Source organism: Phycodurus eques, chromosome 10 (genome assembly GCF_024500275.1).
Source record: "Phycodurus eques isolate BA_2022a chromosome 10, UOR_Pequ_1.1, whole genome shotgun sequence".
NCBI lineage: Eukaryota > Metazoa > Chordata > Actinopteri > Syngnathiformes > Syngnathidae > Phycodurus > Phycodurus eques.
In genome coordinates, this window is record NC_084534.1 from 15,322,229 (window position 1) to 15,348,329 (window position 26,101).

General features: G+C 41.8%; 1 protein-coding gene across 1 annotated transcript in view; it reads left to right on the forward strand.

The window, feature by feature from the left end:
* Positions 1-26,101, forward strand: part of LOC133408569 (low-density lipoprotein receptor-related protein 1-like) — a 127,578-nt gene that overhangs the window by 47,702 nt on the left and 53,775 nt on the right. The window contains 11 exon segments of the mRNA XM_061687619.1: positions 383-511; positions 597-860; positions 10,766-10,928; positions 12,996-13,218; positions 18,890-19,079; positions 19,163-19,306; positions 20,313-20,549; positions 20,625-20,805; positions 24,718-24,940; positions 25,435-25,624; positions 25,721-25,846. Coding sequence (XP_061543603.1) covers positions 383-511; positions 597-860; positions 10,766-10,928; positions 12,996-13,218; positions 18,890-19,079; positions 19,163-19,306; positions 20,313-20,549; positions 20,625-20,805; positions 24,718-24,940; positions 25,435-25,624; positions 25,721-25,846 — 2,070 coding nt within the window.

Here is a 26,101-nt window from a genome sequence, read left to right on the forward strand (position 1 = left end):
TTGAAATAGTATTTGTTTTTCTATAAAGATAATTATGAGTTCTTCACAATGTGTTTTTTTAGTGTTGTGCACAATAATATTCACTGTAAATTGCATCTGCTTTTGAAATTGAACAACATCCTCTTAACATAATTGCTTGCTTACTTATAATAAAAATACCAATGCGCTTGTGAAAAATTTAGTTTTTTCTCGTTTTCCAAAACTGTTCAAATATGACTTGGGGTATTAGGCTCTGGAACACAGTGTATACCTGCAGTACACCGCATACAAGACACGAGAGCTGGCTCAAACGCGGCGTATGTGTGAATATAGAGTATGCTGTGTAAAATATATTTAATGTTAATAAGTGGATTCAAATGTGTGTGTGTGTGTGTGTTGTCAGATTTTGATGAGTGCAATGTGTATGGGACGTGCAGTCAGTCCTGTACCAACACTGAAGGCTCCTATTCTTGCTCCTGTGTGGAGGGCTACTTGCCACAGCCAGACAACCGCTCCTGCAAGGCCAAGAATGGTAAAATGTCGCTGACAGCAGCACTTTGGCCCAGACGGTATGAATATTCCTTTCATGTTCCCGTGTTTATGTTTGTTCTGCCCAGTCCCAGTGGATCGTCTGCCTGTGCTATTGATCGCCAACTCCCAGAACATTCAAGCCACCTCTCTGAGCGGCACCACAGTCCACAGCCTGTTGTCAACCATCACCAAACAAACCACAGCCATGGACTTCCTGTATGCTCAGGAAATGGTCTGCTGGATCCATGTGGGAGAATCCCCCTCATCCACGCATCTCAAATGTGCCAAGATTCCCAATCTTAAGAGCTTCACTGAGGAGAGAGTCATCAACATCTCTCTCAGCTTGCATCGTGAGTACACTCCATCAGTGTGCATCTACACTCATAAATCACAATTATCTTGCTTTTACAGGACAGCAAGTATTTAAATTAGTGAGATCAGAGTCCGCAATAGTATCTTGCAGCTCTCTAAATGCAGTGTGCAGTATTACAGAAAAGGTGGTTGCCTCAAATGTTAGTGATAGACCAATGAAGTTTTTTTCAGGCCCAATACCGATTATTAGTAGACAAGGAGGCCGGTAACCGATAATTGGAGCCGATATTTGTTTTGCGGTAAAAAGGAAGGTATTGGTGTTAAATTTTGAAACAAAAAACTCCAACACGTGACCTCACACCCCTCTGTGGGGGTGTGGCGGGGAGGGGGGGGACAAGGGTTGGGGGGTTGGGAGTGGTGGTCCGTTGCCCGTGCCCCTCCTTTTGGGACGGGCCGGGCGCTTCGGTTGGGCTCGGGACCTCCCTGGGTCCTGGGCGTCGGTGGCGTCCCCTGGTTGGGTCCCCTGCTGGACAGCCTTGCTGGCTTGCCCCCCCCCCCACCCCCCCTTGCAGGTGGAGGGCGCCGGGCCCACACTTCGTCAATGTGCTGGCTCAGCAACTCCATACACCAGTTGAGTAACATGCATGTGATATATGGTTCATTCACTCATAGGTTCCATAGACACGCTATAGGCTTTAATTGCTTGTGCTGGGACCACTCATATCAACACAGGTTATACAAACATTCAACTCACCAGTTCTTACAGGTGTTTAGACACTGAAGAACAATCCCACCGCACCACTCGTCAGTAGCACTACCTTGCTCATTTCCCATATCCTGTCCTGCCCTTTTCTGTCCTCTCTTATCTTGTTCACTTGGTTAGTTATTGCATGTCCTCACTTGGTGTGTCCCCCATCCACAAATAAGAACACAATTTGACTGTTGTAATGTTACTTGTGCTCAAACATCAGAACAATTAAAAATTGAAAAATAAGCAGAGGGATTATTTCAAACACCCCTGTTGCACAGCAAAACTGTTCCAGCACAAATGTCATACAGATCCACCATTCTGCAAGGTCATGCGGCTAAACAGGACAGGTTCAACCCCAAAAAATTTTTAAATTAATTTTGTAAAAATGTTTTCCTCATTAATGTACACACAGCACCCCATATTGACAGAAAAACATGGAATTGAATTGTTTTCAGATATATTAAAAAAGAAAAACTGAAATATCACACAGCCATAAGTATTCAGACTATTTGCTCAGTATTTAGTAGAAGCACCCCTCTGAGCTAATACAGCCATGAGTCTTTTTGGGTTTTTCACACCTGGATTTGGGGATCGTCTGCTATACCTTGCGGATCCTCTCCACTTCTGTCATGTTGGATGGTGAATGTTGGTGGACAGCGATTTTCAGGTCTCTCCAGAGAAGCTCAATCTATTACTATCACAAATACAACAAAACAAAGTGAATTTTTATTTTTCCTGTTCTAGTTGTGGAAGCCACATGCAGCAGTTACTAAAACACTTCCTCCATCGATCCATTTTTTTAAAATACCGTTTGACCTCAGGATCGGGGTTGAGCAGGAGCCTATCCCAACTAACTTTGGGCAAGAGGAGTGGTTCACACTGCACTGGTTGCCAGTCAGTGAGTGGGCAGATAGACAAGCAACAATTCCCACTCACATTCACACCCATGAGCGATTTAGAGTGTTTAGTTAACCTCACATGCGTATTTTTGAAATGTGGCTGGAAACGTACCCGGTGAATCTCAAACCTCAGATCTGTGAGGAAGATTTGCTAACCGCATGCTACCATCCTGCCACTTGCAACAACCAGATAATTACTGATCTGCGTAGTACAATTCTTAATTATACATTAAAATAGGTAACCATATGTCATGTTTCACATATATTTCACAATTATCATGTATTCATATTGAAAGAATAAGATAATTACAGTAGATCCCCTGAGAAAAACAATCACGCTATTTCTTTTGTACTGCATACAAACGAACAGGTTGGAATCCATGATTCCTTTAGCTAATTCTATAATATTTTTAGGAAAGTACTGTGTAATTCTGTGACGTGATTATGCATGCAGGTCAGGCATTAAGGAAGCTTGGGCATGAATAATACATACAGAGCAGGATTTTAAAATAAAACCTGCAGTGCTCCGTCTACAAGATCAATTTTCTGCCAGATTCATTTCTGGAATCCACCCAATAGGAATCGGAAATCAGCCTGTGTGATTAATAAGATCAGAAGTTTAAAGTCTGATTTAATTGTGCATAGTCTGCCTGCCATGTGCCACTGCTGCTACTGCTAGGATTTTAATATCAGACATAAACAGGCCAACTATGCTGAGCATTTCTTACAGATAAACTACTGTTAACTTTTAACAAGCTTTATATATTCTTAACATACATTGTTGACATATTGTTAACATTTTAGATGCATGCATGTGTACAGTATGTGTACATATACACATACACATGTATGAATTCAAATGTTAGTACTTCTGAATCCACAAGTTTACATTACTTTTCTCTGGCTAGTTTCTATTCAGTTAATTTATCCAACCGACAATTTTACTACCATTTTCACATTTGGTATTTTTGCTGCAGACACTGGCTAGTAACCATTTGGAGTCAGATTTTTTCAAATTTATTTTAAAAATGACAATTTGTTTGTGCAACCTATTCAACCCAAAGAATTTTTTTTTTTAAATAAATGCTCGACCAAACAATCGTTTTTGTGTTCAATTAACAAAAGAAACTGTGAAATGGGTTGAAAAGAAAATTTGAAAATCTGTCATTTACTCTCATCTATATATTTAGTTTTAACAGTATTAGTCACTGCTTGGTGCAGTTTAAACACACATTTTCACATTATACTGTAATAAAAATAAGATCAGTGAAATATCAATGATGATCACTATTGCTCTTATGTGACAACTTATGAGTTAGGATCAGAAGTATGAGGAAATACCAGCTGCTCCCTGATGTTGTTCAAATAAGGAAGTAATTAAATGCTATTTCACATCCTGAAAACCAAGTTCAAATAATAATAATATGAATCCTAAGCTTGGGATCGTATTAGTGGTATAGCATTCGAGAGTCTGCTTGAATTTGTTCATAATTAATCCCATATTTGTGAATAAATATGACAAATAATAAGTGATCAAAAACAGAACGAACCTCTGGCATGAGAGCAAAAGGCATCTAATTTTAACCTCTCCACTGCTCATTTGATACACAACACGAGAAGAGAGAAACAGAAGTTGTTTAGTACGATTCAGCGATGTCATGTCTGGGGGCATCTGAGGGTTGTGAACCAGAAAGCACATTTAGTGTCAGTGCCTCTTGACCTTCTGAACGGGCAACAGACTCGGAGGTTTTTGTTTACAGTCCTCTTGCGAAGGAGACAGCAGAAACCAAAGGCTGGAGTGAACATACAGGAAATGATGCACGTTCGGCTGGAGTGACTCATGACCTCGGTACGCCACAGATGGCTTGTCCAGATGTGACTTCATCACTCTCTCTCGTCTTTCTCTGCATGAAAGTCTCAGTTTCTCCTTCAGTCTTGTGTAACCTGCAGTTTGCAATCACTTCAATTTCATTGTGTGCTACGAAAACACATAATATTGAAACAGGATGAAGAGCTGCAATGCAAAGAGAGCAACGTATAACATTAGGTCTTGCTTGAAGATGAAATATGTATAAATATTGCATTGCATAATTGAATTCTTGCACTCTTGTTTTATTTTTATAGTCTGTACACAAAGGAACAGTTGTATCAGTAGCATGAGTACATTCATTTGTTTGTAATATAGCTCCACTGTCAACAATATTACTGCTTCTATTAAATAAAAGGAATGAGACATGCGCTATAGTACTGAAAGGAATGAAACAGATATACAAAATGTTTTTTTTTCTTCATAAGTAGAGTGTAGATCTCCAAAACTGGAGATTTCCCCCCCCAAACCAAACTGTTCCGCTTCAGCGATCCCCCACACTTTTGTTAACAAAAATATTCATGCTTTAATCACTTACAAATCAAGTAAAATGTTGACAAGAGCTCAACGTTAACCAAATGCATAGGCTCCTTGGTGCTGATAAGGTGCAGATTTCCTTGCAAAAAGATTGCACATTTCAGGGGGATATGAAGTCCAAAGCCCCAAAATGTCAATATTGTATTTACAAGCAAGTAAAGGCAGAACTTTAATTTCTGAGACCTAAGAGCTCCCCAGCTGAGAATCCTTGAAACGAAGCTGATATCGGTTCAGCAGACACACTGTGGACGAGAGGGCTGATCTCAGAGCTGTCGCTAAGCCTCCAGGATAGACCTGCTCCCCTCCCTGCACAGCCTGCACCGTGTTCTGATCAGCACACACACAGCGCCTTGAAATCTCCTTACGGGGTCATGTGCTGCTAAGAGTCAAGCCAGCCAGCACATTTCAGATTGTTCCCCCATTCACACACACGCGGACACACACACACACACACACACACACGCACGCACGCCTTCACCTTTATTTACAATGAAACAGTGTACAAGCTATATGTGTTAAATACTCTGCCTTCTTGTCTGCAAGCTTTGGCGGCATTTGGAATTTAAGACAAACACTTTTTTCCCCCCCACTCTGCCCTTGCTTGGGTTGTTTCTGATGTGACGCGTTGACCAGATGCTTAAGAGGGAGTGTCATATGGAGTAAGACTAGCTAAGTGTGGTTTGGGTTGATGAGTGTCACAGTTTAAACTTGAATTGTCTTCTGGAGCACAGTCCTTCCAAACAAACAAAAGTTGAATAAAATCACAGAGCGCCATGTGTGTTTGTCCAACCACATTGTGGCAAGTGGCTGTTTCTGCAATCGTCAGCGTATGCTCTGAAAAGAACGAGGTAGTAGATGTCAATGAATGGCCTTTGTTATGAAGCCACACCCAAACACCAAAAACAGATCGCTGTCCTCCTAACAGCTAGTTAACGCCTAGTGCGGTATAAAAGTTTTCATTAAAGGCACTACATATGTCAATATAAACCACCATAATCGCACTAATCTTAACCTGGTACACAAAGGATGAATTAAGATGACAATACCCTACCATTTTTATTTCTTAGACAGGGGTCAAACCACACTAACAGAAAAAAAATAAAAATAAAATAAAATATTTGTGATTTTTATTTGTAGTTAGTAAACTGGTTAATGGAGAATGACGTAAGATATTATGTAGAGAAAGTTTGGACGCTACTATTAACATTCTGTGGTGAGTGGGAACTGTTAAATTGTGATTCAAACGGAAAAAAAGAAAATACATTTGCACATATAGTGGTGCACTGAGATAGAAGTCACTCGACGAGCTGCCGTTTGGATGATTTTTTTTTTTGCTTTGACTTGCAAGCTGGTGGCACAGTGAGGGACTGGTTAGAGCGTCTGCCTCACAGTTCTGAGGACAGGGGTTCAATTCCCGGCCCCGCCTGTGTGGAGTTTGCATGTTCTCCCTGTGCCTGCGTGGGTTTTCTCCAGGCACTCCGGTTTCCTCCCACATCCCAAAAACATGCATGCAAGGTTAATGGAAGATTCTAAATTGCCCATAGGTGTGAATGTGAGTGTGAATGGTTGTTTGTTTATGTGTGTCCTGCAATTGGCTGGCAACCAGTTCAGGGTGTACCCCGCCTCCTGCCCGATGATAACTGTGATGGGCTCCAGCACGCCCGCGATCCTAGTGAGGATAAGCGGCTCAGAAAAGGGATGGATGCACTTGCAAGCTTGCACTTGAGATAAGAGCGCTGTGTGGTGGCAGTGAACTCAATTCACTTCACAACAAGCAGCAGTTTGGTAGGTAGAATTAGTGTGCCATTCTTTAAAAAGGGCCTTCAAGCTGTTTATTGCCACTCTCAGTTGAAGTTTACTGACAAACTAAACTTAACATCGTGTTTTGAATACAACCACATAATTTAGCCTTTAAGTCTGAAATCTTAATACTACACATAATGGGAATCAACCTAATGAATACTAATGCATAGCATTGGGGTCATGGTGTATAACCCTTTAAGCAATGGATATTTGAACCCAAAGGGTGGATCAACACATGTAGAGAGATAATATAACAATACTCAAAGGCATATAGTCTTTATCCTCTGCAAAGAACGACTAATGCTACTGCTGAGGACCGGTGACACCTCCTCTGTCTCCATGTATAGGTACTGTATATGCATACGTCTGTGTTATACTGCCCCCATGTGCCCAAGGGACACACACCGACAAGAGCAGCATAATGACCGTTGAGTTGAAGCAAAAAGTGTAACAAAAATACTTTTAATAATTACCATTCTATTTAATCATGTCATTATTCGTTTTTCTAAAGTTCAGTATTTTAGTTTGCTATTTTTTCCTCATTAAAATCCATCTATTTTTGGAAGGTAAGAAAAAAATCCATTATCCATAATCCATCCAAAAATCCCTCCCCCAATCGAAAAATTGTTTGGAATTCTTTGTCCACAACCCCCAATCCCCACCTCTGTTGGGAGGTATCAAAATAGCACTACCGGGATCAGTATTGCCACAGTTACCTTGGAAAAGTAACTTAGTTCCTTTGCTGATTACTTGATGTCAAAAGTAACTAAGTTAGAAAAAAGTACAAGTACAAAAAAAAAGAAAAAGCATTAGCTTAACCGTACCCATTACTTGGTAATGTACGCCACACAAGTTACAGAAGCCACATTAAATCAGCAATTTAGTGCAGATTTGACATTCCAACGCAATACAGTAAGTTCCGAAACGTAAGCACACCATTCTCAGTACACTGCCGATTGCGGTCCATGAAACCAACTGTGTGTATGTGTGTGTGTGTGTGTGTGTGTGTGTGTTTGTGTGTGTCTGTGTGTGTGTGTGTGTGTGTGTGTGGGTCACAGTCACACACACACACACCATTGCTCCCACCACAGTAATTTAATTTTTTTCTTACTGTGACGTCAGCCGTGCAGCGTGTTCAACCAGCTCACCGACGAAGTTGAGAGTTCTCACTTTTCATTGTAAATATTATTTAAGCTAAGTACTGTAAATCCTTCAGTGAGCCAGTCCTTCCCTCCATGACCGATTGATGAACGTGCACGCGGCATGAATAATTAACCCACAATCCATTGCGCGTTTAACACGCCAGTAAAACTGTATTCTTAATGTATAAATAAAAAAGTAACACCAATCAAATACACTATTTACTAAGAAAAATAACATAAATAGTGTGGCGACAGTGAAATCGTGCATTTCTTTGCAATTTTATTGTACTGCACCGTCACTGTGCTTTGTAGAATCAACAATCACTTCCCAATCGCGTTCCTCATAATGAAGTGCACTTAATGAATCCACACCAGGGAGGGAAAAAATGGTGCATGCAGGAGGAGAGTGCAGGGGAATGGCAGGAGTGAGTAAAGCGGCTCCTTTTAGAATCTTGCACTGCTTCTCCTGTATCTTTGTTTATCCATGGCTTAATCAGTGAATCGGTGTGTCGTGGGGCAGCTGGAAGTGTTTAAACAGAGCACTGTGTGTTAAAAATTAAGAGCACCTCTGGGATTACGGCCGCTGACTCCCATAAACCTCAGAAATGCTGCACAACGGCCAAGTTTCCCTGGTGGAAATCAGATCTCTCTTTCCCTCCCAGCTTCTCCTCTATTTTTTCCTCACATTTTGTTCCTTTCTGCTTCATTCCTCTGCCGTTTTCGCTTATACCTTTTCTCCAACTGTTACTCAAACCAAAACACTTTCAACACTGACAACTCCTCCGCAACGAGAGACAGATTTATTGGTCCATCATTGGTAAAAGTAGCTGTTTTTTTTTGCCAAAGAATCTGCTTAGTCATTTCCTCCATACCAAAGCTTTTTGGTCTTGGTTGGAGAAATGGACACTTTGGTCTGCGTTCCTCATCACAGTGACCCAGCTCACCCTGGAAAACAACCCAGTACTTCATGACCCTGGGTCCCTGCTGCTCGAGTGCAGCCCCCTATCTGGGCTGTTTGTGTTTGTGTGAGGACAGTTCTGAGGAGAGCAGAGCACAGAGCAGCTGTAAAAATAGACATCTTGTGGTTTGTGAAGCCCTCCTCCCCATTCCACTTTCTCGCTGTCGGTCACACACTTAATCTACTGCGCTGTTGAAATGTGGAAAGAACAACATTTAGATCTTTAACTTAAAGCTTCCCAATGGTCTTGGCATTTGGATCCCCTTCAAAGCAGATTTTTCATTATTTTTGTGAGGGATGGGTGAGTACTGATACAAGGTATCGGTATCTGACCGATAACAGCCTTATTTCAAAGTATCGGATACTGGTGAAGGCAGCCAATGCTAGCCAACGGTACCTAAAGGGGAGAATTTGCAGTTTTCAAACTGCTAACAAGATTCAAATGTTGCCTCACTCCAGTCCTCCCTCCCTCCTCGCCTCTCTGACCAATGCTGCGCACCTCACAAAGGTGAACGTGTACAAGACGTACGTGCATTGTATGAACGTGAATAGTAAACAAGCCGATCTTAGCCATTGCTAGCCGTTTGATGATGTTTTTTTTTTTTTTTTTTTTTTTTTTTTTACAATGTAGAATCAATTAAAAATCAAAATTTTGCGTCGGTACTAAAAAGTGCTGGGCGAGTATGTGGTGATTCTCACTCTTCCGCCGGCAGTTCTTCCTTTAGCAGTGTGTGTTTGAAGCCCTGGTTTGCGCTTCCCCTTGTTTATGCCTGTCGAAATCCTTCTGTGTCACTTGTGTTGCTAACCAGTGGTATACAGTCTTAGGCAGCCATGCAAACAAGTGAGGCTTAGCATGTGCATGTGGATGTGTAGTTTTGTTCTTCTCGCTGTTTGAGTCACAATACAACTGTTCCCCTCAAACCAGAATACAAATGGTTTCATCAGTCTATTCATCTTAAGTCATCTCTCATGTAACGGAAAGTGCAAAAAGACAAACATAATACAGCACTCAACCATTTAAAAAAAGCTTTATTTAGAGACAAGTGGTTTCTCTTTTCGCAATGGATGAGATTCCTCCCCTCCAGAAACAAAATGAAGCATTTCCATTAATTTACGTCAACCTCGTGAGTAAGGCTTATTATTTTCTGTTCGTGTGTACTTTCACAGTCAAGGCAATTCATTGGCTGCCTTGTTCTTGTCAGAGTGTATGCTGCTGATTGCACAGCCTCTTCCCAAAATGTGGTCAGAAAAACAAACTCTTTTTTTTTAGTTTTTATTTGCAGTTGTTAACAGTTTAACTTTGGCAGAGGTGCTCTAAACTTTCTCAACAGAAATGGTTGTCAATGATCACATTCACCAATTAGCACTGTATGATAAACAGGACACAGTCTGACATCACTTGTGATGGCACACACATCATTTTGGGAGGTATTTGACTAGTATTTGGCTTTAGATGCTGTTTGGGGGAAGGAAGGAAGTAATCAAGGATCGTTTTATATAGTCTTCTTTTTTTTGTCCACTGTTTTTCTCTTCCCCCACACCCTCCCTATGTGGCTGGAATAGAGGCATCCATCCAGACCATCCAGAGCAGTGTACATGGAAGTGTAGACTTACTTGTTTTCCTTCTCCAAACTTGACACTTTCAAACTTGTGTTTAATTCCAAGCAAGCAGCCTGTCTGACAAGTGCATGAGGTTTGCCGGCTTGATGCTGTTCGCTTGTCAACTCATTTGTCAGTCGAGCAGACATCCCCCTTTTCCAAACCTGAAAACATGGACGGCTTGTGTTTAGTGCATAGCTGCTCAGTAATTGGATGGCTCACTTAGTTTACTTCAACACGTTATCATGACCTCTTACTTGCTAGAAGTATTTACAACAACATTACATGTTCAAGTTCTTTACAAGTCCACAGGAATTTAAGGACTAAAAAGAAGTTACACTTTTCCTAGCACCTCCTCCCTCTCCCCCTGCCCCTCTCTCTGTACAGATGTGGAGCAGATGGCCATCGACTGGCTCACCGGAAACTTCTACTTTGTAGATGATGTGGACGACAGGATCTTTGTGTGTGACAAGGATGGAGAGACATGTGTCACCCTTCTGGACCAGGAGCTCTACAACCCCAAAGGCATTGCCCTGGACCCCACCATGGGGTCAGTGTGATGATTTTTCTCCCGTGTACATAAACCCACTTGGAATGCTCCCATGATCGGTTCTCCTACTTAAAAAGATGAGAGAGGCTTGTAATTTTCATCTTAGGTATACCTCACCTTTAAGAGACAAAATGAGAAAAAGAAAATCCAGAAAATCACATTGTCTGATTTGTAAAGAATTTATTATCAAATTATGGTGGAAAATTAGTATTTGGTCAATAACAAATGTACTTCGTGATATACCCTTTGTTGGCAATGACAGAGGTCAAACATTTTCTTTGTCTTTACAAGGTTTTCACACACTGTTGCTGGTATTTTGGCCCATTCCTCCATGCAGATCTCCTCTAGAGCAGTGATTTGGGGCAATCGCTGGGCAACAGAGACCTTCGACTCCCTCCAAAGATTTTCTATGGGGTTGAGATCTGGAGACTGGCTAGGCCACTCCAGGGCCTTGAAATGCTTCTTACGAAGCCACTCCTTCGTTGGTGGTGTGTTTTGGATCATTGTCATGCTGAAAGACCCAGCCACGTTTCATCTTCAATGCCCTTGCTGATGGAATGAGGTTTTCACTCAAAATCTCACGATACATGGCCCCATTCATTCTTTCCTTTACACGGATCAGTCGTCCTGGTCCCTTTGCAGAAAAACAGCCCCAAAACATGATGTTTCCACCCCCATGCTTCACAGTAGGTATGGTGTTCTTTGAATGGCACACAGCATTCTTTCTCTTCCTAACACGACAAGTTGAGTTTTTACCAAAAAGTTCTATTTTGGTTTCATCTGACCATATGACATTCTCCCAATCCTCTTCTGGATCATCCAAATGCTCTCCAACAAACTTCAGACGGGCCTGGACATGTACTGGCTTAAGCAGGGTGACACGTCTGGCACTGCAGGATTTGAGTCCCGGGCGGCGTAGTGTGATGGTACTGATGGTAGCCTTTATTACTTTGGTCCCAGCTCTCTGCAGGTCATTCACTCGGTCGCCCCGTGTGGTTCTGGGATTTTTGCTCACCGTTCTTGTGATCATTTTGACCCCACGGGGTGAGATCTTACGTGGAACCCCAGATCGAGGGAGATTATCAGTGGTCTTGTTTGTCTTCCATTTTCTAATAATTGCTCCCACAGTTGATTTCTTCACACTAAGCTGCTTACCTATTGCAGTCAGTCTTCCCAGCCTGGTGCAGGTCTACAATTTTGTTTCTGGTGTCCTTTGACAGCTCTTTGGTCTTGGCCATAGTGGAGTTTGGAGTGTGATTGTTTGAGGTTGTTGACAGGTGTCTTTTATACTGATAACGAGTTGAAACAAGTGTCATTAATACAGGTAACGAGTGGAGGACAGAGGAGCCTCTTAGAGAAGAAGTTACAGGTCCGTGAGAGCCAGAAATCTCTTTCCACCATAATTTGCTAATAAATTCTTGAAAAATCAGACTGTGATTTTCTGGATTTTTTCCCCCCCTCAGTTTGTCACTCATAAGTGAGGTATACCTATGATGGAAATTACAGGCGGCGGCACGGTGGGCGACTGGTTAGAGCGTCAGCCTCACAGTTCTGAGGACCCGGGTTCAATCCCCGGCCCCGCCTGTGTGGAGTTTGCATGTTCTCCCCGTGCCTGCGTGCCTTTTCTCCGGGTTTTCTTCCTCCCACATCCCAAACACATGCATTAATTGACAACTCTAAATTGCCCGTAGGTGTGACTGTGAGTGCGAATGGTTGTTTGTTTGTATGTGCCCTGCGATTGGCTGGCAACCAGTTCAGGGTGTATCCCGCCTCCTGCCCGATGACAGCTGGGATAGGCTCCAGCACGCCTGCGACCCTAGTGCGGAGAAGCGGCTCAGAAAATGGATGGATGGATGGATGGGAAATTACAGGCCTCTCTCATCTTTTTAAGTGGGAGAACTTGGCTGAATAAATACTTCTTTGCCCCTCTGTACATAGCACTTGTTGCAGATTTCATAGGGCACAAAACCGCCGCCTCTCTGCCACTGCAAAATTGCTGCTGCTAATGTTACAAAGTCTTCTCTGCTGAGCCCCCGTTAATCAGGTCTTGTGTGTGTCTCTTCTCAGAAAGGTGTTCTTCACAGACTACGGTCAGATTCCCAAGGTGGAGCGATGCGACATGGACGGCCAGAACCGGACCAAGCTTGTGGACAGTAAAATTGTGTTTCCCCATGGCATCACGCTGGATCTGGTCAGTAGGCTGGTGTACTGGGCTGATGCCTATCTGGACTACATCGAGGTGGTGGACTACGAAGGGAAGAACCGGCACACCATCATTCAAGGCCTGTTGGTAAGGGCATCTAACACAATGATCACCCCGACGTGTCTGCTGTCTGCTTAGTGAAGAATGGGCGCACAAAAGATGAGGGCATTTTGCTTTTTCAGCAGCTGATTAATCGTGTCTAATATCAAGGTGGTTAATGTTCCTTGTGGGTTGCCTCTGAAAGCCGTTACCATGATATTTACTGTGATCTCTGGAAAGTAATGACTTTCATTTATAGTCAGTAAGCCTCAGGGCACAGACACACACACACACACACAAACACAAGCACCATGCTGTGTGTGTGTGTTTGTGTGCGTGTGTTGTGTGTGTACACCCGTTCTCGTCAGTGTCCTTGAGCCGACTTAATGTTAGAAGGATGACAACATCATAGTGAATGATTATCTTAAAACTCAACTCAACTAAAAACATGCAGTGTAGGTTAGTAATGAAATAAAAATATTCCTACTGGACAATTCATTAGGTACACCCCTACAACCTGAAGAATTCCGATACCAGTATTTGGAATCTGCCTTTAAAAAGACAATACTGCTTGGTTGTGATTTACACTATACGAGAGGTACTATTCAGATGATTGTGTTTATAGTGGTGTAGAGCTGTTCTGCATCATACTGAGGTTCTAATATTTGGCTGGTCTCATGCACCTGTAGCTAAATATTGTCAGTAGAGATGGCCATGTGAAAAAAGGTTCAACAGTCAATGATCAATTCTTTTATATTCGAAATATAATTTTTAATGGGATGTGAGGAACTTGAATGTTTTGAATTCCTACTTTTCTTTGCCATTGTTGGGTTGAGCAGAATAATGCTGATTGGAGTAGTTGTGCCATGACAGAGGTTTGCATGTCATTTTGGGGTTCTTTAGACAGCAAACTCTTTCAGATTGAACCAACAGCGCCTCTGCTTATTGCAAGTAGTGCCTTACATTTTTCTTCCAGTGCTTTTAACTGCAGCACAGTGAACGAGTGGGTAGCTTGTCTGCCTCACGGTTCTGAGGTTAAGGGATCCAATCTTGACTCTGTCACCTGTGTGGCATTTGTTCTCCCTGTGCTGGAGTTAGTTTTTTCCAGGTACTCAGATTACCTAGCACATTATCTTATTTATTTATTTGATTGTTCTTTTGTATGTCATGAACAATGCAGTCCAACATAGTTACAAGCTCGTAGTTAATGTGATGCATAGTAGGCTTTACACGATCAGGATTTTTGGGGCCGATCACCGATCAGCGAGTTTAAAAAAACGATCACCGATCCAATCACAAGATGGAGCAATGTGTCTATTTAAATGACCTGTTCATTTACTGTATATATTTGTGATCTTAATTGCTCCAAAAAAATATATTTACCAAAAATAATGTATCTTTGTTCTTCTATTTCTGCCAGTGAGGCATAGCGATAGACAGAACAAATGATAAATGGTCTTCTATTAGATGGCAGGAAGTACATAGAGTAATTAATGTCTCCACTTTTTGTGACATTTTTGTTTGTTGGTGTGCCGTGAGAATTTTCAATTGTAAAATATGTTCCTTGGCTCCTTAAAGGTTGGAAATCACTGCTCTAGTCAGATTGTGTATTTTAATCAGTCAGCTCAAACCAACATTACAACATGACAGAAATAATGGGTGCTAACTTACTGTAATTAAATTACTTTATTGTAATAAAATTATTTCACCCACACCGAAACTTTAGAGCAGGGGTGTCAAACTCATTTTTGTCACGGGCCACATCGCAGTTATGACTTCCCTCGGCGGGCCACTACGACTGTGGACCCATATAAATTAAAGATTACCTCGTATACTGTAATTACAGTATACACAACACATTGATGAAGAACCAGTTTTGAAATCAGAAGCCTATAAATACTATTACATTTCTTTTCAAAGGGGGATTGGTAAAAAAAGAAATGCTATTACACCAGAACACAATTAGCGATTTTGATTTGCTTTCGCGGGCCACATAAAATGATGTGGTGGGCCGGATCTGGTCCCCGGGCCACCAGTTTGACACCTGTGCTTTAGAGCATGATTTGACAGAACGGCGGCATGTTTACGTACAACCGTTAGTACTAGCAGTAGCTTGCTAGGCTACATCACTGTTTTGTTGCCTGCTTGCGAGCCTTATCGTATTAAAAGTACGTGAACATACCTCAAGCAAACTTTAAACGAACGTCCTCCCCTGTCCTGAGCACCGGTGACCACCAACACACGTTTTCTCCCATTATGTCCTCATAATAGTCGGCACGAGCCAGTCTTGTTGTCGTTGCCACGGTAACGAGTGTATCCGGTCGCATTTGAGTTCACAAGATAAAGCCCAATGATCGTAAAAAACGGGATGTGGTGGTATCGGTACAAGATTTTATTGCGGTAGTCTGACATGACATTAAAGCCGATCAGCATAAAATGCTAATTATCGGCCGATACCTACCAGGCCAATAAAATAAAGTCTAATGCATAGAGTTTATAGCTAGTGCTAATTCTCAACGCCAGTCCCCGGTTGGGCTCTTCCACAATTTCAGTGCAATATAAAATATACATCAATAAAAAACATTGCAGTACAATATAAAATATGCATCAATTAAGAACATTGCAATACAACATAAAATATACATAAATTAAAAAGACAATAACATACAAGTCAATAATTCATTAATCCAATATTGCATTATTGTAAAACATTTACTTACTCACTCTCCTTCCCACCCAATACACACTATTTAGAGATGAGTACAGTTTTGTTTTTTTCTTTAACCAGGTTTTCATTCTGGTGGTGAACATCTTTAAACTCCAAAGTGGATTTTATTTCTGATGCCACGCAGTTCCAGAGTTGACAACTCTTTCTTTGAAGACTAGATTATCCTTTGTTGGTTGTTTGTGTGTAGGTGACCAGTCCACAGCTGTACCCTGCCTCTCGCCCAAAGTCAGCTGGGACAGGCTCCTCGTGGCCATAATGAGGGCAAGGGCTATAGAAAATGAATTAATATATATATGCCGAAAGTCAACTGGGATAGGCTCTAGCATAGAACTCTCGACCATAGAACAAGCATTATCAATGTTGGACGGGTGGATGCTTCAAGAAACAATTAATTGTTAACCAGTTCAACAAAATCAAACAAAACAATCAAATAATCAATTGATAAATTGCAATGCCAAGACTGTAAAATGAAGGAAACAAATATTAGCATATAAACATTATGTTGAATTAATACAACTTATATAATGTTATAAAAGCAGCGTTTTTGTATCGCTTTTGTATTAGAGCTTGCAAGTGGAGCTAATGTTGCGTCCAGCCTGTGTATATCAAAGCCAGTCCAGTTCTCTGCGTCTACATTACAGAGGATAATTTGGGATGAGCGGTAGGAAAAGTGGTGTCCTTAAAATGAAGGCTTCTCAGTCCCTGTGTCACCATAGCAGCGCCATATCTTTCAGCCTGTGATAGCGTGATAATCAGTCTGTGTGTCTCTTTTACTGAGCTCCCAGCTTAAGTGTGTGTGTGTGTGTGTGTGTGTGTGTGTGGCTGCATCATTAATTGACCAGTTAAGATCTGAGAGACCTTCTCCCACCGTTACATTTGTGCCTTTGAGGACGAGTTGTCCATCATTGTAAGAGCAGCAAACAGCTTTCATTTTTCGCTCTCAACTTAAAGACAGTTTCAGTTGCTGAACCCTGTTCTGCGTCACATGGTTGAGTTCAACAGGGTACCATAGCAACAGTACCTCTGCCACATGCTTTTTGGCCTGTAGGAATTCGGAGGCAGATAATGTGTACCGGCTAGCCAAGCAGAATATGGCTTTTGTGGTCGCTGAGGAAAAAACTCTGGTGTGGGAGGAGTTCGGTGAGGCCATGGAGAACGGCTTCCAGACAGCTCAGAGGAAATTCTGGTCCACTATCCAGCCTCTCAGGAGGGGGAAGCAGTGCACCATCAACACTGTATAGTGGGGATGGGAATTGGTGACTTCAACTCGGGACGTTGTTAGTCGGTGTGCCGAATACTTCGAAAACCTCCTAAATTGTACCGACAAGCCTTCCCATGAGGAAGCAGAGTTTGGGGGCTCTGAGGCGGGCTCTCCTATCTCCGGGTTTGAGGTCACCAAGGTGGTTAAAAAGCTCCTCGGTGGCAGGGCTCTGGGGGTGGATGAAGTCTGCCCAGAGTTCCTAAAGGATCTGGATGTTGTGGGGCTGTCCTGGCTGACACGCCTCTGCAACATCAAGTTGACATCGGGGACAGTGCCTCTGGATTGCCAGACTGGGTTGGTGGTCCCCCTTTTAAAGAAGGGGGACCAAAGTGTGCTTTCCAACTGCAGTCCTCAGTTTCCTTGATTAGGTCTATTCAGAGGTTTTGGAGAGGAGGGTCTGTCTGGAAGTTGAATCTCGCTAAACCAGTCTACATGTGTTTTCTGGACTTGGACAAGGCATTTGACCGTGTCCCTTGGGGAGTACTTGGAGGGTGCTGCTGGAATATGGGGTGCCAGACCCCTTAATATGGCTTGTTTGGTCCCTGTATGACCAGTGTCAGAGTTTGGTTGCATTGCCAGCAATTGGTCGAATACGTTTCCAGTGAGAGTTGGACTCCACCATGGCTGCCCTTTGTGACCAATTTTGTTCATTACCTTTATGGACAGAATTTCTAGGTGCAGCTGAGGTGTTGAGGGGGTCCGATTTGGTGGGCTCAACATTGTGTCTCTGCTTTTTACAGATGATGTGGTTCTGATGGCTTCATCAAGCCGTGACCCTCAAGTCTCGCTGGAGCGGTTCGCAGCAGAGTGTGAAGCGGCTGGGGTGAAAATCAGCACCTCCAAATCTGAGGCCATAGTCCTCAGTCGGAAAAGGGTGGAGTGCCCTCTCCGGGTCGGGGAAGACAAAAAGCCACTGATGAGTAGCTTCTGGTGTCTCTGGAGTCCAAAGAACCTCTTGATGCAGTATCCTCCAAATGTTCACAGTGATGCATCAAGCTGTATTTTGGCCACCTCAGACAAATCTCAGAAGGAGAAACATTTGAAGTCGTCTCAGAAATACATTAAGACTGACTTGGGAAAAAAACAAAACATCTGGGCTGCCTTTCGTTTCGTAGCACGCTAACTTACTGCGTGCATTTGACGTCTTCTTCTTCTTGGCTGTGTTGCTTCTTCGGTTCAACATCTTTTTTTTTGGTCTCTCCATTTGTTTGGTTTTGCTGCCAACACCGAATGTGAGATGCAAAAGGACAACTAATACTCTCTGAAACACTTAATGTGATTGTAAAGATAACTAGCATTTTAAATGGTAATACTAACCATCTGAAATTGTATCACGGATTATCAGCAAACCACAAACCCTTCCCATAATGTTTAACTCATGATCCCATATCACAACTATTTCTTGATAGCATACAAATATGGTCCCTCGGGGTGGGGATTGGTATAGGGTATTGGGAATGGTACTGTATCAATTAAAGCAATGTAACTACAGTACTGTGATCTTCTGGCAATGTGGCGACAATGTCACCACATTCTATTTTGTAAATCCAATTTCAGCTTTTATCTTCATGCAGATAAAGTCTGTTTAAACCGAGAATATTTTGCATGAACATAATTTTGATTGGGCCCCCATTTGGTGAGAGATGTTCAAGCTGTTTTTCATGTACTGTTAAACTGTGAGGCAAAAAAAGAAATAACAAAACACATTCTGTCTTTATTTCTTGTCCAAGATTGAGCATCTGTACGGGCTGACCGTATTTGAAAATTACCTCTATGCCACCAACTCGGACAACGCTAACATGCAACCCAAGACCAGCGTGATACGAATCAATCGATTTAACAGCCCAGACTACCAAGTGGTGACACGGGTGGACAAGGGAGGCGCGCTGCATGTCTATCATCAGAGACGCCAACCACCCGGTACACACCATTTTTTGTCATTTTGCCTCACATAACAATGCATGTGAACACATTGGGTTTTTATGACGTTTTCTCTTCTTCAGTCCGAAGCCATGCCTGTGAGGTGGACCAGTTTGGAAAAGCGGGAGGTTGCTCAGACATCTGTCTGCTGGGAAACGGACACAAAACCCGGACATGCCGGTGTCGCTCCGGATTTAGCCTGGGAAGCGATGGAAAGTCTTGCAAAAGTAAGTGGCGTCATGATACGGTAAATCCAATATAATAAATTACGTGCGAAATATTGACGCCGCACAGAATATAACCTAAAGTTTCAAAGATATTGGGGGTTGCAGTAGCTCTAATCTCTTAGGACTTGAGTTTTGAAACATGAGGGTCAGAGTGGACCAAAAAAAAAAAAAAAACTAAAAACAAAAGTACAATGGCAGCTAGGTGTTGGAGAGGTGCTAGTCTGCTTCCGGACTACTGTCAAGGTGCCCTTAAGCAAGGCACTGAACCAAGTCCCCCGTGCTTAAGAGGTGCACCACTGTTTGTGCACCCCTTTCACTCTGACATCTCTCCTTGCATGCCTGCGTGTGTGATCTGGTTCTCTGTGTGGTGTGCAACACAAATTTACAGCAGTGTGAGTTGAATGTTCCCTCAAGGGATATAGTGTATAATAAATGAATAAAACATGAACAAATTTTCAATGGTCAATAGGTCAAGTTACAGGTATGTTTTTGACAAATCTTCACACTGCAAGTGATTATTTACCAATACAGAGCAAACAACCCGATGGATTTTCAAGGTTGTTCAACTTAAATTGCTTGAGGTAGTCTCACTGAACAAAAGTCTATTCAGAGATGTAGTCTACTGAGAAGCTTTGAAAGAAATAACTGGTGGTCATTGTGACAGTCTCCACTGATCTTGTCACTGGTATGTGGCCAGCCAGCCAGCTTATTATGTGTTTTATTTTTTATTCTATTGAAGACTAAAATTTATATATTTATTTATGTACCTCCTGAGGCCAGACTGCCTATGAAAATGTTCAAAATGATTTTACTAATGAAGAGTCATTCAAATAATATTACATAAAGCTTCCTCAAGAGACAATTGAGGCCCACTTGATATTCATTGCTTTTTATACAAAAACAAGGCCTGAGTTAACATCTAATTTGCTTATTTGATCTAACAAGCAGATGTGTGCAAATGATTTCCACCTTTCAGTGCTGCTATTGATTCTTTGTTTTACTTCAGAGCCTGAGCATGAGCTCTTCCTAGTCTATGGTAAGGGTCGCCCGGGGGTCATCAGGGGCATGGACATGAATGCCAAGGTTCCGGATGAATACATGATCCCTATCGAGAATCTGATGAAGCCCAGAGCTCTGGATTTTCACGCTGAGACCGAGTTCATTTACTTTGCTGATGCCACCAGCTATATCATTGGGCGGCAGAAGATCGATGGGACTGAGAGGGACACCATTCTGAAAGAAGGTGGGTTATGGCACCTCTAGAACAAAACTGTCCCACAACACAGGAGACCTAATTCAGATTCTCCCCCCCCCCCAGGGATCCACACGGTGGAGGGTATCGCTGTGGACTGGATGGCAGACAACTTGTACTGGACAGATGACGGGCCCAAAAAAACCATCAGCGTGGCTCGGCTGGAGAAAGCCTCCCAAACTCGCAAGACGCTCATTGAAGATAAAATGACTCACCCTCGTGCAATCGTTGTGGACCCTCTCCATGGGTAAGTGAGATGGAAGGTATATGGGAATTGTATTCTGCAGTCGAGCAGTGATTCCAAACTATTTGACTCAAACTGAAATTACGCACACAAATGCTGCCACATTATCATATACAATACCATACAAAATGTCTTTGGTAGTTTGGCATTAGCTTTTGTTTGTTTTTGCATTGCGCTAATAACTATACAGCATATACAGTAGAATGTCACTCAGTACCGCGTAGACTTTCACCTAAACCGTTAACCGTTAAAGATAAAGAAAACGTGCACGCATCACGGTGCCATCATCATTCTGGGAGTTGAATGGATGTCGTGACTGAAATGGTGAAAATAACTTACTGGTGAAAATAACTTACTGTATCTGCACAATTCTTTCTTGGTACGTGCACTGCTTTTTACAAAGGTTTTGTGGAATTCTAAATATTTGTCCTACTATTTACTGTGTTTAGTATGACAGCTAGCTAGTGGCAGCCCAACACTTTTGTGCAGTGCTGTACATATGAACTTACCATTGTGGGACATTTCGGTACATTAAGATGCATGAACATGGTAAAGCAAATCTCCAGAACTTTTCAATAACCCTTCCTCTTTATGACACATTCCTTTACCTCAGATGTTTTGTCTATAGAACGAATCATGTACGGACAATTTACTGATACTGGGTGCACTGCATATCAGGACAGTAAAACTGTGCATTTTGTGTTGTTAAAGAATGGCCCAAAATATTGCTTAATTGACAAAAGGCCATGCCTTTTCTCAAACATAGTTTGGAAATTGCTTCTCTCGACAGTAAAGATCTAAGGTAGAATTGCTGGTAGCTTCACGATCAATGGTGCTACTGTGTTCCTATAGTGTTTGTGTGTGCTTATTTGTGTTCACGGAAAGTACTTTGAGCGATAATGAATGGCCATTATCTCATTTAGTCTGCTCGCTTACAATCATCGTCCATCATATCTTGTTAACCCTAATAAAAACAACTACAAGGCCGCTCACAGAACTCTACCAAGGCTGATGTTAATTTGGATGAGCTCTAAAGTGTACAGTTTCATAGAAACTAACTCCTACATATATAGTGCCGTGAAAAAGTATTGCCCCCCCCCCTTCTCAAATTTGTATATTTTTGCATAGTTTCCCCACTTTAAGATCATCAAACAAATGTAAATATCAGACAAATATAACCCAAGTGAATTTAAAATGCTGTTTTCAATTGGCGATGTCATTTATTAAGGAAAAACGTTACCTGGCCCTGTGTGAAAAAAGTAATTGCCCCCCTTGTTAAATCTTGAATTAATTGTTGGTAATCACAACTTTTGGTTAGACTCATTGCCAGTTCTAGAAAACGGTTGATTTCAGTTGTTGCTGCTGAGAATGGCACAACTAGTTCTTACGTTTAGGGGGCCATTACCTTTTCATGCAGGTAACCTATTCAAGGTTACCTGGCCCTGCCTGGCCCTAAATTTTTCCTCAACAAATGAAATCACCTTTTAAAACCAGGATTTTAAATTCACTTGGGTTATATTTCTCTGATATTTACATGTGTTTGATGATCTTAAACATTAAAGCTACAAGAATTTGAGAGGATGCCAAGTCTTTTTCACCGCACTGTACTTGGCTTTTGTCACTAAGATTTCCACCTAATTCACTGAGAAATTGTGCAAAATGTTAAAGTGTACTCTCAATATTAGCAGCTATGGAAAACTAATTCCTGGTTGCAAATTTTAATCTTAGCAATTATGGAAAGCTAATTCCTGGTTGCGCATCTTTTATCAGTTTTTTCTTGTCTTTTCATCTATTTTAGAGGAACGTACAGTTCTTCGTAATGTGGCAGTGTTGCTTTATTTTCTCTACATGATGAAAACTGTCCTCACTGTTTTCCATGATATATTTAATGTCTTGGAAACTCTTTTTTTTAATCTTCTCCTGACCAATACAATTGAACCATGATATTTATTTCTGTGCACCATGACCTGTGCTGTAAGATGTGACTACAAAAAGCATACTAGAACATAATATTTTTTTTTGGCGTTAACCAGTGGCACTATAATTGGTGACAGGTGTGTGCTAACTCCCCTTAAACGTGAGTTTGAATGTAACTGGTTAATTCAGAACACAACCACATCCCCATGAGGGTTATGAGGGTTTGCACACTTGTGTAACAACATAATCTCAGTTTTTTTATTTGTACTTCCCCTCTCTAAAATATTTGATTATAATTTACACCCCCCCCCCCCACACACAATCATATTAATGGTGGATTTAATAAAATATATATTTTAATCTTGGTTTCAAGTTTTTATCACCCCAAACATTTTGGACAGGCCTGTGTAGACCTTTTATATCAACTGTATCTCTGTCCAATGGCTTAGTAAAACACAGGCACGCCTGTCTCTCACGCTGTCATACAGAGCAAAATCTGCCTGTGTATGGATGATGACCTCCCTGGCTCTCTCTTGAGAACTACGTGCCTGAAAATACAAACACACACACACACATGCACACACGTGCGCGCACACAGACAGACACGTGCACACACGTGCGCGCGCACCCCCCCACACACACACACTTTGGTTTGCTGGTGTGATGTGTGGTGATGATGCTACCCGAGGGAGAGCCACTAGCCTGCACTAATGCTTGAAATCCATCAGACTCTGGGAGAAAAGGCAGGAAGAAGAGACATTTGCAGGAAGGCAAATTAAGACAGATGGGATAAGGAAATGCATTGTATGAACAAAAGTATTGGGACAGATCATTTAGTCCTTTTGATCAATTGATTGTTCAGGAGCTCCACTAGGACTTTCTTTCCTTTTGAATTTGGATTCTTCATCATACAAAAATATTTTGGGTATTTCTATGGGAACAGGTTGGGGAAGGATGTTTACTGTTCCAGCATGACTGTGACCTATTTTACAAAGCAAGGTCCATGAAGCTTCCATCATTGGCTGTGTTTCCTGTGGAATAATAAAATACTTTGGTTGAAAAATCCCACAGACACTCTATATATTATGGCAAAGTGTAGACTCACTAGTATTTTCTACCATCTGCATGTACATCACCTATCCAACTAAATGCCAGGCCCCAGTACTTCAGAGAGTACCAGTACCCAGATTATTGCACTACAAGTCACTTTAAACTGCATACATTTCTTGAAGTCTCTGCGCCCTTTGCACAATGGTATATTTGCACCGGACTATTGTTCTGTTAGTCATTTCAACTGCTCTAATTGCTAATTTCGAAATTGTCCCCAAACATTTTTTTTAATCGGCATTACCAGATTGCTAGCAACCTTTTATTGCTCAGTTTTTTCAATGTTTTTATGTCTCAAAAGTATTCTCTGTCAATTGACTGTCTGTTGTTTTACTAGAGTGGCTCCACCTATTCCTCGTGTGTTTTGACATACTTGGCAAATAAAGATGATTCTGATTTTGATTCTGTCCCCATTGTGTATCAAATATTATCCAGCCATCCATTTTCTATACCGCTTGCTTGTCCTCATTATGGTCACGGGTAAGCTGGAGCATGTCATGTCAAGCCAAGACAATCACAAGGCACATATAGACAGACTTCTTCTTATTCATTGAACCTAACATGCATCTTTTATGAATGTGGTAGTAGGCCGTAACACCTGGAGAAAACATGGGGAGAACATGCCAGGCCTAAGCCAAGATCCAAACCCAGAACATCAGAACTATGAGGCAGATGTGCTAACCTCTGCTTCAAAGTTCTGCCATCTAATGTTTATTATATTTCTTAAAACATACAGTATTTATAATTGGCAATTATGAAGAAAACTCGTCTGGAAATCCCCAGAGACAAACTATGTTCTGAGTGTATTGTACTCTTAATGCATCTTTATGAAGTGTCAGAGTTTCCATTAGCGCCAACAAACTGGTGTCCATCCTCCTCTGTCTTCTGAAGGTGGATGTACTGGACAGACTGGGAGGAGGATCCCAAGGAGAGCAAACGAGGAAAAATTGAACGCGCTTGGATGGATGGCTCCAACAGAAATGTTTTCCTCACCAGCAAAACTGTGCTGTGGCCTAACGGCCTGAGCCTGGACATCCCACAGGAAATCCTTTACTGGGTGGACGCCTACTATGACCGCATCGAGATGGTCTACCTCAACACCTCAGAACGCAAGGTCAGAGCTCGTCGCCATCGCGTTATTGGAGGCCTTTAGTTGAAATATACTGAGCTGACAGTGCTTTAACTGTTAGTGACCTCATAAGGAAATAACCTTACAGCAGTTATATACTGTATTTTTAGTGGCATGTTTAGTTTATCATTTGTTAATTAATTAATATACAAATTGTATGGTTTATTGTGATGAAAATAATCTAAATAGTTGAGATACTTTAAGCATTACTTTAAAATGTAAACTATATTCAGAGGTTCTGATTTATTGAATAGTGGCTAGTACCGATGTTTTTGTTTTTTTGTTTTTTTTAATGGGGCATTTACAAATCAATCAGAAAGCCTTTTATTCTCAGGTGTTTTAATGCTTGTTTGGTAATGGGCCCCAAAATGTTAACTGCCTAGATTTATAGCGTCATTAACTGTAAACAGTCAGAGGTTCGAGGAAAGGTCATCACTGTCACATTTTATCCTCTTCGCCCGCTTTTCCCAAACGGATAGACTGTGTACGAGGGCCAGGAGCTGAACCATGCCTTTGGTCTCTGCCACTATAAACACTTCTTGTTCTGGAACGAGTACCGAAGTGGCAGCATTTACAAGTTGGACACCACCACTAGCACTCCCACCCTACTGCGCAATGAAAGGCCGCCCATTTTTGAAATACGCATGTATGACGCTCAGCAACAGCAAGGTAGACTGTCTCTCATACAAGCTGGTTGTAGTATCCGTTGTCTATGGTCTCATTGAGGCCTGTGTGTTTGTGTCCCTTCACATTCTTCATCTCCAGGTTCTAATGCGTGTCGTGTGCACAACGGAGGCTGCACCAGCCTGTGCTTGGCCATACCAGGGGGCAGGCAGTGTGCCTGTGCAGAGGACCAAATACTCGACTCCACTGACAACACTAGCTGCAAAGGCAAGTATCAGCTTTGTGCAATTGGTTTATGCCTAAATGTTAGGGAAGATTAGTGATTGCAGTAAAACAAGCACCTGTATAGTCACTGACCATAACATTAGGTACATCCCGACAATTGAATGAGATCCACTACAAGGGCTGTATCAAACATTACGCCTTTAAAAAGGACAGCTAGAATGTCTCAGACCTCTGGAAAGACCAAACAATGTCTGCCTATCTCATCTGCTAAAAAATAATAATAATAAAAAAATAAAA